Here is a 19,711-nt window from a genome sequence, read left to right as displayed (position 1 = left end):
ATTGCTTTTCCGTCTGAGGCATTATGTTTGGATAAACTGCGTGATGGATTGGAATTTTTAACGAATGAAGTTGAAATGTGGAAAATATTATTTTCGCTAAGCATAGCGAGAAAGTGTATAAATTATAGAAATTCATGTAAATAGAACTGCATTTTATTTGAATGGAATGATTTTTCTGTCCCATGAAAATTTATCTATCCAATCATAGATTTGTATTTCTAATTTCATCAGATATTATGAGTTATATCAATAAGTGAAACTTATTGAAATGTAAAAGACTCAATTGAGGGATATCTTGTTGCATCAGCTTTGTTAAATTGGTACCATTTTCCTCTTTATAGGAAAATGGTACCAATTTAACAAAGCTGCTGCAACAATATATCCCTCAATTTAGTAACTATTAATTATCACTAGTTTAGTAACTATTAATCACTAGTTTAGGAAAATGGAACCAATTTAACTAAGCTGCTGCAACAAAATATCGCTAGTTTAGTAACTATTAATTATCAATTTAGTTTATTAATTATCACTAAGATTAGGGTGCGATCAATGAACTGTTTTACTATCTCATACACATTAAATCATTTCTGAGTTCCATGTCAATTGTTTAAAAACTTGATATTTGTCTTTTTTACTCTTTTATGCAATTTTTAAAAGAAAAACTAGTATCATTCTAAATTAAATACGAATGTTTAATCCATCATTTATGATAAGCAGAAGCATTGATATCTGGCTAGGAATAAAAAAAAAGGATCCAGAAAAGATTTAATTATCTGGCTAGGAATAAAAAAAAGGATCCAGAAAAGATTTAATTATCTGGCTAGGAATAAAAAAAAAGGATCCAGAAAAGATTTAATTATCTGGCTAGCAATAAAAAAAGGATCCAGAAAACATTTAATTTCACTAAACAATCAGGTTTTTAACTCTTTACTGGATATGTATGCATTGTTTCCTTGTACTAGTTTTGAAATAATGAATTCTTGCAATCGTTAGTAATATTATAAAATAAGGACATGTATTAAAAAGTATGAAGAAAATCTTTAAGAGCTCAGCATATAAGCGTCTCAAGGACAGTGGTATCTTAATGGTTACGTAGCGCAGCTTGAACCGGTTCTTCAAACAAATAATCAAGTCAACCAAGTGAATAATCAAGTCAGTTTCATACCATTAATTTGAAAAAAAAAAACAGTTTTGCTTTTCTTGAAACTTAATAATGAACGATATCCAATTTAAAATGATACAAAAACTTCAATCTTCAAATTCATCATCACTTTTATACTTATTAATGAATCAGGATATCATTGCTAATTCAATCTCGCCGATGTAATCTGCTTGTAAACTGCATTTAATCTTCTGGTGTTCTAGTCTTGATATTATAAAATACTTGCCTTTCATTGGTTGTCACATGTTTATATATATATATATATATATATATATATATATATATATATATATATATATATATATATATATATATATATATATATATAAATTGCTATTGTGATAAGAAACTCCATACTTTGTATAACAAAGAAAATGATTCCTTGTAGTATAATACGTCGGAGGTGACGTCTTTTTCATTTGAATTTAATTACAAATTGGACAGTGCGCCCCAAAGTAAAACCATATATTATGTTGTTAGAGATTACCAATACTGCAGCAGAGAATCAATAAAATCAGGTAATTCTTCACTGTGCAGTAAATCAATCATATTTCCACAGATTTCGATTCTGCATTTATAGAGTTTTAAAAAAACTATTGCCATCGTTATAATATTCTACTTACAGATTTTATGGCTGTTCCATCTGAACCTTCACTACCTCAAATATTTTGTATATCTGCCTGTTTATTTTTCTCTTTCTGATGTCTCGTTATCAGAAAAATAATGAAGTGATTAATGACAGAAATTTAACATGTGGTCATTAAAAGAAAATTGTATATCAGTATCAAAATTTGAAAATATGTGTTTTTTAAGGAGATTTGTCAAAAAGCAGATCGTTCCTTTTTACTTATGTAACTGAAGAAGGTAATAAAAAAATACATACATTTTAGCGAATGATTATAATATTCTGTAAAATTATAGTATTATATTTTCTCTGTAATTATATATCAGATATTGTGCTAGTTCATAAGTGGAACTATAATAAGTTATTTAGCTAAAAATTATTTCATTTAGATAATGCTATTGGATAAATAAACTTTATTAAGTATTTTCAAAATTTAATTTAAAATTATATATATATTTTTACAAATGCTAAGTTAAATTGAGATAATTACTTTTCTAGAAGAGAGATATAATGAAAGTATAAATTAAACTTGTAGCAGTTGCATTACTTTATCTTCTCTTTTCGATAATAGATGGCGATGCCTGATTAGGTACGCATCCCATAGTGCATTGGTATTGCAATAAAAATGAGATGATATGCTGTTCTGTTGAGGTGAGTGCGTGAATGTCTTGTCTTGTCTTTGTATTTGTTTAGTGTGGAATGTGATTATTAGAGAACTGTTCTCGAAAACATACGTCCTGTTGCTTCCACTGCAAGGATCATAATGATCTACTTTCCACCACAAACTATTCAGACACATTTTAAGAGAATATAAGCAAACGATTATTGAAAAAAAATTCTGAAATGTTTCACGAAATCCTACAGGACAAGTTGTTTTAGAAATAAAAACAAAAACTATAAATATACATTACCGATTTCGCGATAACTTTTCCTCTTGTCCATAAATACAGTTTAACATTAAATGGAAATTTGTGAATTTATATTTTGTTAGCCGATTTTTTTAAGAATAAAAATGTCAACGGGCAATCAATTTCAGACAAATATTAAGCCCAACCAAAACTACATGTACTTATGTTGGATATCGTTTGATGCTGAAGAATTAATCGCTTCGTGTGAAATGAATATTTTGTTGCGCATCAGCCATACAAAAGAATTATATTAAGAGCATAAAAAATATCTTTTGTCATTTTTTGAAAGAAATAAAAAAAAGCCTCATATTTTAATGAGATAAATCATTCATTTTTATTTTTGGCGGAGAAATTTTGAGTTAGCGTAAATAATCGAACTGATTATCTCTTTAAAATTCTTCCATGAGAAAGAAAGTAATTTTATTAAATTAAAGAGATTTTGAAATTAATATTTCATTCACGCATCCCATGTCTGCTTTCATACATCGCTTTTTTAAAAATTGAAAATGAAGCGGAAGAAGGAAAAGAAATATAAACTTTTTTTGTTTTGCAGAGATTAATCCCTTTTGTTGAACTATATTTCCCTGTTTTTTTCTGTATATTACAATTTCTCTTTATGGTCGAGGAAACAAAATCACATTGATTTATAAATTTAATCTTTTTGAATTTTACTTATTATTGTTTTAGAGCATTTAGTTTTTAATTAAACATAATTCTTGGAAAGATTTTGTATAAAGAAGCACGGATCAAGGTTTTGATGTTGTTATTGAAACTTAACACCACTTATTTGTGATGATGCATATGTATATCAACCTCTTAATAAAAATTTAATGGCGCATTTACGTATCATTCGGCACTGCAAATGGAAATATACATAGATTTGTTATGTTCCTTTAATACACACACACACATTATTACGAAAATTATTCTGTAAAACTCGACGGGTTCTTTGTAGTGGGTTTATGATAACACAGTCAATAGGTATTAATAAAAAAATAACGCCTTTTTAAAACATGAATACTCAGACGATAAAACACAGCCGAGACGTACACAAGCAAAACACAACAGTACATTTAGAACAAACAGCAGCTCACTAGTAGTAATCGGTAGTAAACCACAACTACAGCACACAAAGCGGTCAGACAGACTCAGAAGAAGGAGGGAATCTTCTTAGCTATTCACTAAGATCTCTCCAAACACCTACTATTCTCCACTGTCTTTTCACTTTAGCTGTAGCCAACTGCCAACTCACTGCTATACGCCTGGTTACTCCACACCGGACTCAATGCTGCATCAATAACTGCATCCAAAACTCGGCATACGGCAGCACCAATTCTCAATCCATTAATTGCTTGAGGTCCACTGGCTGGATTGATCCTTCTTTGTCATTAACTCACTATACAACTCTGTATACTATTGACTTCGACTTGCACAGCCGGCTTTTTATAGCTTCCGGAGCAGGGCAAAGAAGGCACTCGAATCATCAAGCATAACTCGTCTCTTATTGGTCCTATCGATAAAATTTTTCTAGATTCTAATAACACCCATTTTGTCGCCACGTTCATTACCAAGTCGCCAAATGTTAGCCAAGTCCGGGTGTCACTGATCTGGCATCTGATCAATAAATATCCAAAAGACCTGTCTGTAAAACTATCCTTCCTACGATGGGAGTAACTGTGCTCAGAAGCAACATTACAGATTCGTAACAATATTATATACTAACCACGTTATGAATCTTATACTGAACTTTCTAAAAACATATCTTACATTTTTTATGCAGATTTTCATTTTAGTATTGGGACATCATGCGATTTTTATTTCGGCAAGATTTTCTTTTGTAATTAAAGTTTTAAGAAGAAAAGGAAATATTTTTTATTGTGATCCTATATTAGAAAATTGCTATATAACCAAAATCACACATATTCAAACGCTATTTTATCACTAAATCAGAGACAGAAACGTCATTCTAGTCCAGAGAAAGAAGGGTGATTAAAATTTATACTCACTATAGCGGCATTCGATCTCAACTCTCAAATAAAGTCTACTAGGTCATTCATCAAGCTAGCGGCCTTTAGAAACTGTTCCATCCAATATCAGTAAAATTGACGTAAGCCATTTTCTTAAGTTATACTTCTATTTCAGATAAGAAATGATGGTGTAATTTATCTATTTTGTCATTGAGAGATACCAATCTAGATAGAAAATGTTTAAAAAAAGTCTTTCTTTGCGGTCAAAAATGTTTAATTTCTTAAGAAAACGCAACGTTTTATCGTTTTTCTTTATTTTGAATATATATAATATGTATATTAATAAACATATATACATATATGTATATGTATATATGTATGTGTATATATGTATATGTATGTAATATAATATGTATATGAACAATTCAGTTATATATTAAACATTAAGTAAATGTTTAAACTGCGCATTTTTCTCTTTTAGGACATGTATTAATTTCAGTGATATATATCATCACATGATAATTTAAATATCTATTTTCAAATGCTCTATATCTATTTCCACTTTTTTTGAAGACACGGTACTATAGTTATTATCCCAAAATTAATTAAACTGTAATTTGAGGCGATTTAAAGTAATATAAAGGTCTACTGTAGCATGGATATTTAATTAAATTATCTGGGGCCTGGTAAATTGAACAGTTCTTATATTAAAGCATAAACTTCTAGAAAGAGTATAGCATTTTTAATGTTGAAATTTAATTTAGGCTTAAAAATCTCTGAAGAAATTTACGATTAGAAATTTAAAAATATTCACGGGTTATTAATTCTGAGATATTAATATCAATCATCCAAAGCCAAAACTTCTAAAATTTGAAATATACATATTTTACATTCAGAAATGCTTTCAAAGAATTCTTAAAATTTACTTCAGTTAGCCATTGCAACTGTCTTAATAACGATATCAGACAATAGTTTAATTTATTTTAATTTATTAATACCCTGGTATAAGAGGAATATTCATGAAGCAAGTTTCGAAATGGCCGCAAACAGAGAAAAAAACCGATGCATTTTTTTTTATTGAAACCGATGCAACAAGTTTTGAAAAAATTTCAATATATGCATCCGAAAATTCCTATCATTTCACAAATAGCTACATAGATCAATTTTTATAATCTTGTATTTAAATAGGTTTAGTATAGAAAACACCGAATGACAGTATGCATCATAGAACACACTTTATATAAAATTTCATCTCCAAGAGGCGACTTGTGACAATTTCCAGAAATTAAAATTGTCCAGTGATTTGGGATATCTACAAGATATCAACTGTTCAGCAAGCAAGTATATTATCATTGATATAAGTATATTATTATTGATTTAAATTACACAAATTCAGCTTATCGTTGATCCTATTTCTTCATAGTTGAAACTATTGTTGTCAGAAATTTTACTAAAAAATCTTATAAGCACTCATAAATAATAGCCAAGAAATAGACATTTATTATTTAAGATCTCTTAATAGAAAGCTATTATTATAGGACATGTTACTCAATGGGTAAAATCGTCAAAATTCATGTTAGAATTTATAATTTATTAAAAATTATTTCATATTTGTAACTAAAATAATTCCTGATTTCAAACAGTTTAAATCTTTGTTGGATAATATAAAAGATATAATTTATATTTACTTCCAGAATTGTAGTAAGTTAGTAAATTGGAATTTTACACCCCAAGAGCTTGTTTGACAATACTGCTCAAAATTTTAGGCGAAGAAAGATTGCAAGAGATTAGAATCCTGTGTCTTAGAAATTATTTTGAAATCTCGTTAAAGGCTAAATGCTGACAATGCGTCTCATGATTGATTGTCAACACTCTTTTTTCTGTGTAGCATAGACTTAATTTTTGAATCTCAAAGTCAGCAAAAATTCTTCAATTTATAGAATAATTCAACGGATGCTGTTATGTGCCTATTCTGAGCATTCTCCTGCTATGTTCAACATATTATTTAAATATTATAAGATTTGTAACAAATGTTTTTAATTTTATAGCGTGAATACAGGAATATGAAAAAAAAATACCACTTATATTAAGTTTTATAATGCGAAATTGCAACTGTATGATTTACCCTTGGTTTTAAATTTTGTCTTCATGTCATCCAATCATCCATGTTTTCTCTGATAATCTAAAAATTCTACTAGAATTTTTATTTTAAAACTCTAGTTTGTTTGGCGCTTAATTTTTTGAAGTTATTTGTAATTGAAAGATAGTATCCATAATTTGTATATTTTGATTTTTCACTGATTGAGTATTCACTCCCAAAAGTTTGGCATAAATTGAGAGCACCTTTTATAGAGAATGTTATATTAGCAGCGACCGCAAGTGGTGACTCTTTTCTTTTTCTCAACTCCAGTCTTTCCCACATTTGTTCGTAATTGAATGATATCTCATGAGAATTTAAGAATGAATTTCCCATCTCTTTCTCTGATGCCTGTCTTGCCCAAAAAATCTTCATTAATTGCATTACTCTTAATTTGATTATTCACTTAATTGAGGTGAGAAGCAAACACAATAAGCAGAGATTTAATAAAATGTTTAAGCTTCAGATATAGTATCAAAGGGATTAATTTTATGTCCATTGAAACAGCTGCCTGGAAGAAACTGTTCCTATTTTAAGGAAATATTGAAATCAGTCTTCCAATAAACATTCCTGATTTGACAAAATTTCGTAAATTTTGAAAAATAAAATTGTTTTTAATTTCAAAAAGGTTTATTTTCGATAAAATTTGAAAAACGAGACACATCCAGGAAGATATATTGAAATAAAGTTAAAAATCAATTTGAAATAAAAAAGAATTATTGCGTAAATTTAAGTAAATGAAATAAATTTAAGTAAATGGAAATAATTTCACATTTATACTTCACAATATATTTGATTTCGGAAAATAGTGCAAGAACTTTGATTTTCTTTAATAATAATGAAAAAATTAGAAATATTCTTTTACAGAGCTAATTGTTGAAGTATAAATCGTTCTCTTTGCTCCAGGTTTTATTATGTTTTAAAAATTAAAAAGTAAGCAGCTGAAATTTATTTTTATTTGAAACTCATAGAACTATGATTATTTCTATACTACATAACTATATCAATCCGATTAATAATTAAAGCTGCAAATATACTGAAATGATTTTATTTTAAAACGAAAAGACTATTTTGAGTTTCAAGATGTAGCATACAATTTATATTTTATATAATAAATTAATTGTTTTATCAGAAAATATGACAAATCCATTATTTTAAAGAAACAGTTCATAAAATTTGCTCTGTAAAACACAAGCGTTTTAACCGCTAATATAGGAATTTAAACGGTTTAATGTTTGAAAGCAGAAATAAAATGAAAATGGTATTATTTCTAAAAAACGAAGAAATCAGAAATTGTTACCTGCTAAATATATTCCTTTTTTAAAATTTCTTCTAAGTAAATATCAATAAAGCCAATAAAATCAATAAATGATAAAAAAATTATTTTAACCTACACATTAACAAATACAAATTTGGAAATACCGTATCTATTAAAAACACAGTAGAAGCAAAACAAATAATATTAAGAGACAATAAGTTAATATGAAATAATTTTTTAATCTATCAATTTTTATATTTCGAACAATTGTTAAATTGCACTTTTTTATATCCATGTTATTCTGATTTCTCTTCTTTCAAACTATCTGTTTCTTAAATTCTAAAACATGATATGATATAAGCTGTTTCATGACAAACAGTTTTTCTGGTAATCAATTAAAATCTTACTTTTACGAGTTTCGTTTCGAAGACGAAATTCCTGTGTTTACCCCAACGGAAATTTTATATATATATATATATATATATATATATATATATATATATATATATATATATATATATATATATATATATATATATATATATATATATATATAAAGATATTTTAAATTTTAAACACTTAATTTCAGTTTAATTAATTTCCAAAGTTTTATCTTAATTTAGCCCATAGTAACTTCATTCTAAAATATTCTCTTATTTCGTGATCCAATTCCACTTTCTCTACTTAATTAATTCGAGAGAAGCTTTATAAAATTGTTGAATCGGCTAAACGCCAATACTTTCACACGCTCGGCGTGAAAGGGTAAAAAATGTCCAGTGAGCACATTCTTTCTTAAAAGATCCTTGTGTGTTGCCTTACATGTGATTGACATGCATCAGAAATCCCTATCAGAATCTTAATAATATATTAGCACTATGAAGAAATATTTTTCCTATCAAAATCTAAGGTTATATAAGGCGAGGGATAATTTATTTCGGCCCTTCTTCCCCACTTCGAATTTTGTGCTGCGCTGTGCGGACGTCTTGTCCGCGTCTCTGCTTGTAAATAATTGTGCGTTCCCGATGGATTAAAAAGAATTTAAAAAGATAAAAAGTCTCTTCACTGTCTTCAAACTGCATTCTGCTTTACATAAAAATTGCTTACATATATATATATATATATATATATATATATATATATATATATATATATATATATATATATATATAATATGTTTCCTATTTAGCATTGCTTCCTACTAAATCCATGCTATGTATAATTCCATTTTATTCCAATTCTTCTGTATTCATTCTTTGCTTCGTTCCGTTTTCCTAAAGTCCCTGACTTTCTTTCAGGTCAGAACGTTCGCAACTATTTTTGAATCATATCTGAGATCACAGATGATTATTTCGCTTCCGTTATTTCCACTATTTTCTCTTTTTTTAGGGTTGAAAACCAATATTTTTATCAATATTCGCTTACCTAAAAGGATTTTTCTTCTTTTTCTTGTATTATTTTTTAAAATCCATTTTTACCTATCTAGTGGTACGCCCGCCTTCTATTTTTGCTGGTATTTTATCAAGGTCGTAATGGAAAAAATTGAAACTTCCGCCTCCGATATCTATTGAATTTTTGGTAAGTTTTCTCATCCTTTGTGTGTTTGATATGTGTTAGCATCACCAACCAGATGTAAAGCATAGCTGAATAGTTTTTTTTTCTTGGTCAAAATATTTTAAACTTTTTTTCGGATTCGAGATAAAACTAGGAAAACTCACACTGATGAAAACTTTGTAATATATCATTAGTACAGGCATAATAAGCTACAGTGCAATAACGACAATATTTTGTTTCGAAGGATCACAAATAAATTATTCGATTCAATCGACAATTTGTGATAGAAAATATTAATTGCATTGCCTAAAAACAAAATTACCACCTTCTTTTGGAGACTTTGTAATTAACTTTTCCCCCTTTAAACGAATATTTTTATAAAATTATTTAAAAAATTAAAAAAGATCGTTTTTAAGCAGTTGTATTGTAATCTTAGAGCAAATACATAATGGGCTTTCCGTTTTTGGGTATGTGGTGGAAGCTTATAAGCCAGTTAACAGCTACGCTACACGAGCAATTGCTTTTGTATTGTGGTCATGTTACTTGGCTGCGAACCACAAGGTCCCTGGTTCTATTCTCGCCCATTCCAATCGGCTACAGGTATAGTAGCTTTTAAAAAATCGCGATTCTACAAAAAGTACTTTGAATAGTAAATATAGGAAAATGATTTGAAAACTAAAGAGCATGTTGAAATAAACTATTATTTGAACGAAATCTAGTTGAATCACGATTTGAAAAAAACAGTTAGTAGAAATGTGATAACACAGATTTCTTAATAGAATATTAAATTATGAAAGTGTATAAAAAGATACTTAAAAGCAAGAATTTAGACTCCTAAACAGAAGATATTTCACTGTAATATACATAAATTCAGAATGTGTCGCTTTATTCCATAGAATAACCTAAAAAATAATTTTAAAACCTGTAACATATCTTATGACTTATTTTTCTGAAAATTAGATTTAAACCTTTTATTTTGCGTATTTTGAATAATTGAATATAGCTTTTATACAATGCGAAGCCTTTAATTATAATAATAATGTTAATCATATTTATTAGCAATAGTGATAAGATATCTTAGGATAATAAGATAAATCCATGTTCAGAAATAATATTCTTATAATTATTCTTATATTTTATATATAATAATATTTTAAACTTATCTCGTAAGCAATAGCAAATGATTTATAATCTTACACAAAGCTATAATAAGAAATTTAAACCATCGATGAAAATAAAGAATGAGTGAGAAGAAGATAGATCTTAAGATGATACATGATTTATTTTTTTATCTTTCTTTTTTTTTCATACTTTAACTACTTGTGATTTCAAAACTCATCAGAACCTTTTGACATAACTTGTGTAGATTTATTAGCAAAAAGAGAAATGGAAGAAAGATGGTAAGAAATTTGTGAAAATAGTATTTTTTCGGCAGATAGTTCACCTTTTTAAATGACGTATTAAACAATTGCTACTATAAATGAATTTGTGATAACAAATGTTATCAAACATTTTGTGTCTTCTAGTGAATAGTTTCTATTCTTTATCTTTTTACAGAGTTTTTTTTTATGCAAAATGAATACTTTTATTTCTTTTAGATATGTTTTTTTTTTAATTTTTTATAGGCAAAGTAATACTTGCCGATTTGATAGGAGTGTTACGGAGTGCTTGAATTCAAGGTTCTTAACCACCGAATAAAGGAGGTGAACAGAGTAATGGCATGGCAATGAGATTACTAGTAAATGGGTGTGCTGAAATAATTAAAGATATTATTTAGGTAAGAAATTTATAATTAATACTTGGACAAAAAAGTTTTTTTACGACTTGCACGATTATGACAAGCTCTCCTATTTATGACAAATTGAGTTTCTTCTTGAGCCGCAAAATGTTTATACCAAGTTTCAATGATGTACCTTCACCAGAAAGGTCTGTATTGAGACTTTAAAAATAGGGTACCAGATCGAAAAATAAACATCAGTATAATTTTTCAGGACACCCACGATATACCCTCTATTCTTAAAATAAGTTCTAGTGAAAATTATATTTAGTTATATTAGCATCATAATTAATGCAAAAAAAAAATCAACTAAAACTCAAAAAGTAAAAAAAAAAAAAAAGATGGATTTGATAAATTACGGACTAGCCGGACCTAATAAAAACCTTCCATGTTCAATGGATTTAAAGGTATTAAAAGTAATGAGAAGAGCTCAGAAAGAAAAAGTCATTCCTTAGAAGGAAAAAAAAAGAAAGAAAGAAAGGGATTGCGGGAGATTCTCTGGATAATAATCCTATATCTTTCTGAAAAGAAAAGAAATTGGATCTTCGAATGGCTCGAAGATGATAGTGAGAAACACAAAAAGGCACAATCAACAAGTGGACGAGGGTAGTTTAAAGAAAAATATCCACTTATCTGGTCAAAAGATATTTATTGTTGTGACGAATGACAGCATCAGTGAATGGAATGTTCATATATGAATGTTGATACAAAAATAATTTTTTTGTTTTTTTGCAGGATTTATATTTAAATATATGTGTTTGTAATGACAACACAGTTATATAAACCGTCAGAAGAATTCAAAGCATGACGGCAGTGGATAGGCCGGGATAGCCTGGTTGATAAGAAGATGGATTTGCATCCCTTGGGTTGTGAGTTTCAGCCCCCGCCAGCTGAAAACTGTCCGTGTACAAGGTGGCTGGTGAACGAATAAATCTGTCTTAGCCACAGAGTCCTCAAAGTCGAGATAATACCACTGGGGTTACTGGATCATAGATGATCGTTCTCTGATTCAGGTCTAAATTACGATCTGTGAATGAGTGAATGAAATCCCCCCCCTAAAATGGGCTGTGACGCATGAGTAGCTAAGAGTTACTCTTGGTCCTAGATGGCGCTACTGAAACAAGAGACGCTTAAACTCGGGCTTAAAATCGCTCACTTCGTCAACGGTCTTGTCTGTGACCAATGCCATAAGCAACAACACGACAGTGGAGAGATTATTTCCTTCAGATACTTGAACCTGCGATTTTTTCACATGATTAATTGTTTTTGTTCATGGAAATAAGCCTAAAATAAGTTTTTCTGAAAATAAGCCTAAAGTAAGCCCCTGTATCTAAATAATAATCAGGAATAAAAATTAATATATGTCCTGATATTATTTTCGGAGGAATATAATCCAAAAAGAATTTAAAAAATACCTCCCCCCCCATGCTTGTTATAATTCAAAAGTTCATAGAACTGCAGTTTTTAAAAGTTTACAAGGATTTGAATTTATTACCTATAGTATTACTCTTTAATAATATATAGTTATTAAAAATATTCAACCACTAGTAATCTTGGTTATCCACACTTGACAAGGTTTAAAAAATTAAATTGTTATAATTAAATTAATATTTTATATAAAAAATTATGTTTACAGAATTACTAACTTTAGTGAAATTAGTAATTTCTAGATTAGAAAAGAATCATAAAATAATTGGGATTATAATATTTTATTCTAGGTTGTGGATCAGCAACGAAATTCTCTTAAATCAAACAATAGAATTTTTTATTCTTTAAGACTACATCCTTACTTTAGAGAGAAGTGAAAACAGCAACAACATTTCAAGACAGTTTTTTTGGGGGGGAGAGAGGGTTCTCTACTTGTGCCTATAGACACATTCGAACATTTTATTTCTTTGATATATTTCTGACTCGAAGCTAAAATAAACGCGTGCTTGTTTCTAAACAACATTTTCCCTTAGAGGAAGAGAATAAACAAGTAAAATCCATTGGGACTGACGGATCCTTATAGGGCACAAGAAACAAATTTAAAAATGCAGTTTCCTGTAATGTTATTTTCAAATTCTATTAGACGGGAAAAAAACTATTAAAATTATAAAGGTCTTTAGTTTATGCATTTCTTTAGTAACCGTAAATATAAATCACTGCTTTATAATAAACGGAATAAACATAGATTTTTTGTCTACAAATGTTATTCAATGACGCACTTATCCTTTTAAATCCTTCCGTGTTACCTTCTTTCCAATTGGTTGAAGACCTCTCCAAACAAGTGCCATAGATTACATTTGAAATTAAAATCGAACCGAAGGAAAGTTCCCGAAGTAGAAATACAGTCTGTGCTACTTAAGAATGGGTTTACATACTATCTACGGCGAGCCAAAGCGTATAATTAAAAAAAAAAATTAGAATTTTTGTTGAAGGAATATAATTTTTCTTGTTGAGATTTATCACACCAAAAAAAATGGCGTTAATAGGAGTTAGGGTTTCCTATGCGTCGAATTTCCATTGCATTTGAAGATTTCATTTCTAATGGATATGGATTTGGGATAATTTAATAATTCTATGTTATTCAACAGCTTTAAAATTTACAAAAATTTATTGTTCATTATAAATGGAATATTTGATTTTTAATTACAATGATTTACATAGATATTATTCATAATCTATCTTTAGATATTATATAATTCATTTAAAAATTAACAATGATAATTCTTAAATGCCGAATAACAAAACAAAAGTAATATCGTGTAATTAATACAAAGCAAAACGTTATATAAATATATTAGGGTGTGCCATATGTTTCTTTCCCATATCTAATATGAAATGAATGCACTATATTTGCTGTTTAAGATATTATTTATTTTGTTATATAAGAACCCTTTTGCTCTATTACCTTCTTCCCTCTTCCAAGAAGACACATTACGCCTTCTTTCCAAAATTATTGTATTTTGGAGAAGAAATAATCCTCGAGGTGCTCTTTTATCTCGCTGATGAATTTAAAACGCTTATCACGAAGAGAATTTTTTATGGACAGATAGAAGTAAAAATCAAATGGAGCGAGATCTGGAGAGTAAGCAGGATGCGGTAAAACATCCCAATTAAATTGTAAGGGTTTTTTCTTAAGACTAATGTAATATGTGATCTCGCGTTATGAAAAACAACGCCTCGTCAGTTCATTAATTATGGCCGTTTTTTTTCAGCTATGGCAGCTTTTAATTGATCCAGTTGAGGATATTATTTCGTAGAATTTAATGTTTCACCTTTTGGAAGGAGCTTGTAGATAATTACATCGTTCCAATCCCACCAAATGGACAAAAGAACTTTCTTTGGAGTGTGGTCCCGGCTTTGTGACAGTTTAGAGCTCTGGACGACATAGACGGCTAATAGATAAGCTTGCATGTTTGCAGAAGCAGAGCCAGATAAGGCCATTCATAGAGCGATGAGAAAAAAACTTTTGGGACATCCTAATAATAAACAAGTATGTTCTTCATGTGGAAATTTTTATGGGTTTATTTTTAGATAGGGGTTTAAATGTTCTTAAAGACAAGAATACGAGGCGTCTATTCAGACCTACTTTAGCAACAGTTGGACAATTCGAACTACTTTATGCAGGTGAAGTTAGCATTTTATTTATAGGTAACACTTGCTCTCCGTTAAAACCCCACTAGGCATAAATACGTATCTTTAAATATCTGATACAAATATTCATCGTCAATTCTTTCACAACATCCTTAACCCGCGTGCGCGCGCGTCGGGCCTCAGAGGCCCGAGCGCTTGAAAAAAATTCTGCAGAAAATCGGTTTTTCAGCGTAGAAACTCAAGTTCCCCAGTAGCTGCGTCCAAGGTCATTTGCCACCTGACCCCAGTCATTCTAGGAATTTCACCCCTCTCGTTTCTTGAAAAATGGAACACCTACTGTCAGAAACAGCTGCGCGGGCCTCGAAAGCCCGATGCGAGCGTTCGCATAGCTATTTTTGTAAGCAGTGGAGACAGTCGCAATAATGTCTCGATACTTGAGTTATAAAGAGGAATGCGAAATATTACAAAAATTATTAGCGGAAGTTTCAACAGATGAAGAATCTCTTAATGAGGAAGATGAAGAAATTGTTGATGAAGAATTAATTAGTGATCATCAATCGAATTCAGAAGAGGAGCTAGATTCAGACAGTGAAGTGTACGTTTGTGAATCCACCGATGATTACGTTGGGAAAGACGGTAAAACGATATGGCATAAAAAGGAGCCAAGGAAAAATGTGAGAACTCCTGCTCACAATATCATTTCAAAACTGCCTGGAAATATTGGCGAAACAAAAAATGTATCCTCGCCAATAAATTCTTGGACATTTCTGATTGATGAAAGTATGATATCAATTATTGTCGAGTGCACGAATACTTTTATTCGATCAATTGCATGTAAATTTGGAAGAGAAAGAGACGCTAATCCTAAAAAAATTTCTGAAATAAAGGCATTTATAGGACTTCTCTATTTTGGTGGACTGCACAAATCTTCCCATGTAAATGTAAAGGACCTCTGGGCTACTGATGGGACAGGAATTGACATATTCCACCGTACTATGTCATATAAACGTTTTTTATTTCTGATGAGGTGTGTCAGATTTGATGATATAAGAGACAGTTCTTCTAGAAGAGAAATGGATAAACTTGCTCCCATCAGAAATATTTTTGAAATGTTCGTCGCAAATTGTCAAAAAGTTCAAACTCTTGGAGAATATGTGACAATCGACGAAAAATTAGAACCGTTCAGAGGAAGGTGTTCATTTCGACAGTACATGCCAAATAAACCAGCCAAGTATGGAATAAAAAATTTTGCCTTGGTAGATGCGAGAACATTTTATACATGGAACCTAGAGATTTATGCAGGAACTCAACCAGCAGGACCATATAACGTTGAAAATGGCCCAGACAAAACTGTAAAGAGATTACTAGAACCTATTTTCAATTCAGGACGCAACCTAACTGTTGACAATTGGTACACTAGCTATGATTTAGCAAAAGACCTCTTGAAGAAAAAAATTACACTTGTGGGAACAGTCCGAAAAAATAAAAGGGAGCTTCCAAAGGAATTCCTTTCTGGAAAAAAACGAGAACAATATTCAACATTATTTGGATTCCAAAAAAATTTGACACTGGTTTCTTACGTACCGAAAAAAAACAAATGTGTTGTTCTTTTATCCTCAATGCATAATGGTGGTACAATTGACGCTTCTACAGGAGAAGCAAAGAAACCAGAGATTATAGCATTTTATAACCTTACAAAGGGCGCAGTTGAAGTAGTGGATGAAATGTCAGCTACATATTCTACTGCCAGGATAAGTAAAAGATGGCCTATGGTCATATTTTTCAGTATGCTGAATATTGCTACTGTAAATTCTCATATCATATTACTGTCATCAAATACGCCACCCGTTCAGTATAAGAAAAGAAGTTTATTCATAAATGATCTTTCTTTAGAGTTATTGAAGGACCACCTTCAAGAAAGAAGTATGCAGGCTACTCTTCCCCGTCAATTGCGTGACCAATTGAATTGTAACCGCAGTGAAAATTGTGATACTCCCCCGCAAAAAAAGCAAAAAATTTCTAGAAAAAGATGCCATGTATGTCCCAGTACAAAGGACAGAAAATCCCAAATGTGTTGTTCCGCGTGTAAAAAAAATGTATGCGGGGAACATAGCAGCGTTGTTTGCTGCAAATGTCTCTAAAATGTAAGTTTTATTTTAATTTACTAATGTAGAAATAATTTTTATTAATAAATACTAGTAATAATTTATGTCTCATGTATGTTTTGTAATTTTCAGTTTTAAAGAGAAAAGAACCTTTAAACAATTTTAAATATTTTGTACTTAAACTAGTTGTAATTGTGTAAATTGAAAGTGGCATTTATCTGAAAAACATTATTTTATATTTTCAGTAGTATGCTTTTGAGAAACTTAGATTTTCGGTAACGTAAATGTAATTTTATTTGCGTTTTTCTTACGAAAAACGTTTCCGGGCCTGCGAAGCCCGGTGCGCGTCTTCGAGTCACAACAGAAGCGCGCGTCTTCGCGGGTTAAGTTTTATGTTGAAATCATCTATTGGGAGCATTTTTAGATTGAAGACAAATATTTCATTTTCGATCAAGACGTCAAGGTGAAATCAAATTATTCAGATTTACATAAATAAGATAAAAAACTTGATTTTTAGGGTATAAGACCGGGTAATATTACATTTATACTATATTGGTGTATGTACAACAGCGAAAAAAAATGGATCCGCACAGCTTTATTCTGCTGTTTGTGGCAATTTCCTGAGCGAGTATCAAACCTACGACGCTAGGATTCGTAGCCGCGTAACATAGCCACTGGACAAAAGTGATCACCTGTATCCAAAGGCTGTTAACTGGCTTATGAAGCTAGCGCCACATATCGACATCCTTCTTAGATGCCATGAAAAGATTCTACAAGAAATAAATACCCAGAATACAAATATTAATTAATATACCAATATTATTTCGGGAAATATTTGACAGGGAGAATAAGGGACCTTCTCCATATTTAGATGCGTAAGATTTAGATTTTGGATATCTGTAATAGTATTTATTTGCGAAAATTTACAGGCATCTGTAAAATAACGGTCTTATGGTAAAAATCTATTGTATGCTACATTTTTATAGTGATAATTCCTGTGAGAAGTTTGTTGCTTTTACGCACAGAAATATTCAAGGACATCTAAATTTTGTTTTCTTATTTTTTAATACATCCTTTTGAATTTGTAAACAGAATGATTTGCCTACAAATTAAATATGTTAATTCCTTTCGAATGATGACTCTTATATAACTCTACGAAGAACAATGCGGAAGAAGAACAGCGTGGCTTCTTTTTTCTGCGCAGTTACACATTAACTACAATTATCTATTGTAAATTTTGATCCTAAACTTTTGGTATAAATATCGTTAATCTTTAGACTGAAATCATATTATTAGTGATTTCTGAAAAAATAGACCTAAACTCGTTAAATTTGGTTTTCGAAAATAACGTTTGAGATAGCCTAAATTTTGATGAAATAAAATGAGTGTTTCCATTGGAAATTTTTAAATTTATTTTTGTTCAATGTACAAATGGCTCTTTATGAAATATTTAATTCATATTTAATTCAAAAATCTACAAGAGCATGTTACTTTTTCTAAAATGACACCCGTTTTATGATTCTTTGAAAACGATATCAGAGAAAACTGTGACTCATCTTTTTGTTCCATAGATGCACAGAACTGAATCCTTTCTGGTGAAAACATTTCAAGCGATGCCACCACGCCGCTAGAAGGTTTATGAGGTTTATCATCGACTAATTGATCAAGTCTAGCGACCCTTCTACTGTTCTACATTATTCATTATTTTCTACATTTCTACATTATTGTCAAGATTTTAGTGTCCAGAGTTATGATTGACATATAATTTGTAATCAGATTGTAAAATTAATTATTATTATTTTGTAATTCAAAATTTATTTTATTAAAGGATTTAAGATCAGTTTCAGATTTTTAATAAAATATTCATTATAGACTTAAAGAATTAGCATTAAATTGTATTTAAATCATCAAGCAAGAGTCTTTATACAAACATGAACAAAACAATTCCATGATTAGCAGTGAATAATTTTTATGCCATTAACAAATGTTAAAATTCGTTTTTTTTTTGTTTTTTTTTCTTGTCAAGTGCTTCGTTTCCATAAAGATGTGATATTTCTGAAATATAATTTAACATAGTATTATCCTTTATAATAATTATTGTCGTGTCTGATAACTTCTATTTCTTTCATATCAGTGTTGCAGTCACAACTAAAAAATGCCAATGAAATTATATGAAATCATTGAAATAAATATCAATATCAGAAAAAAATATGTTTATGAAAGGTTTAGGGAATTTATCCATATGTTTGGATGTTTTAGTATTTGTAGTGATAACTAATCTGAAATCAATTCCGAAAAATAAATGAGTCATATTATAATTTTTTCCTCGAAAACAATAAAAACAGAATTTTAAACATTTTATTTACTGAGTCATATTAATCAGAACTATTGCTAAAATACTAGCATCTGGCCATCTACAATTAAATTCAATGTATGCTACAATGTATGCCATCTACAATTAAATTCAAAAACCTATGCTTCGAAGTGCGTTCATCCGATCTCAAATGCGATGTATTATCCATACAACTTGAAATCTCAAATGCTTTATTTTTTTTCGGTGAATCGTTTTATTTAAAATATAAGTTATAAAATTGATTTCATATATCAAAGTGCATCCGCTTACGCAAGAAAACTTGCAATAT

The 19,711-nt window shown here is 29.8% G+C and overlaps 1 protein-coding gene across 1 annotated transcript; it reads left to right on the top strand.

The window, feature by feature from the left end:
• The first annotated feature begins 15,386 nt into the window (after nucleotides 1–15,386).
• Nucleotides 15,387–17,105, top strand: LOC129980641 (piggyBac transposable element-derived protein 4-like). The gene has a single exon (XM_056091020.1). The coding sequence runs from the start codon at nucleotides 15,387–15,389 to the stop codon at nucleotides 17,103–17,105; it is 1,719 nt and encodes a 572-aa protein (XP_055946995.1).
• Nucleotides 17,106–19,711: the final 2,606 nt, after the last annotated feature.

This window comes from Argiope bruennichi, chromosome 8, assembly GCF_947563725.1.
Source record: "Argiope bruennichi chromosome 8, qqArgBrue1.1, whole genome shotgun sequence".
NCBI lineage: Eukaryota > Metazoa > Arthropoda > Arachnida > Araneae > Araneidae > Argiope > Argiope bruennichi.
This window is presented reverse-complemented; position numbering and strand designations above follow the sequence as displayed.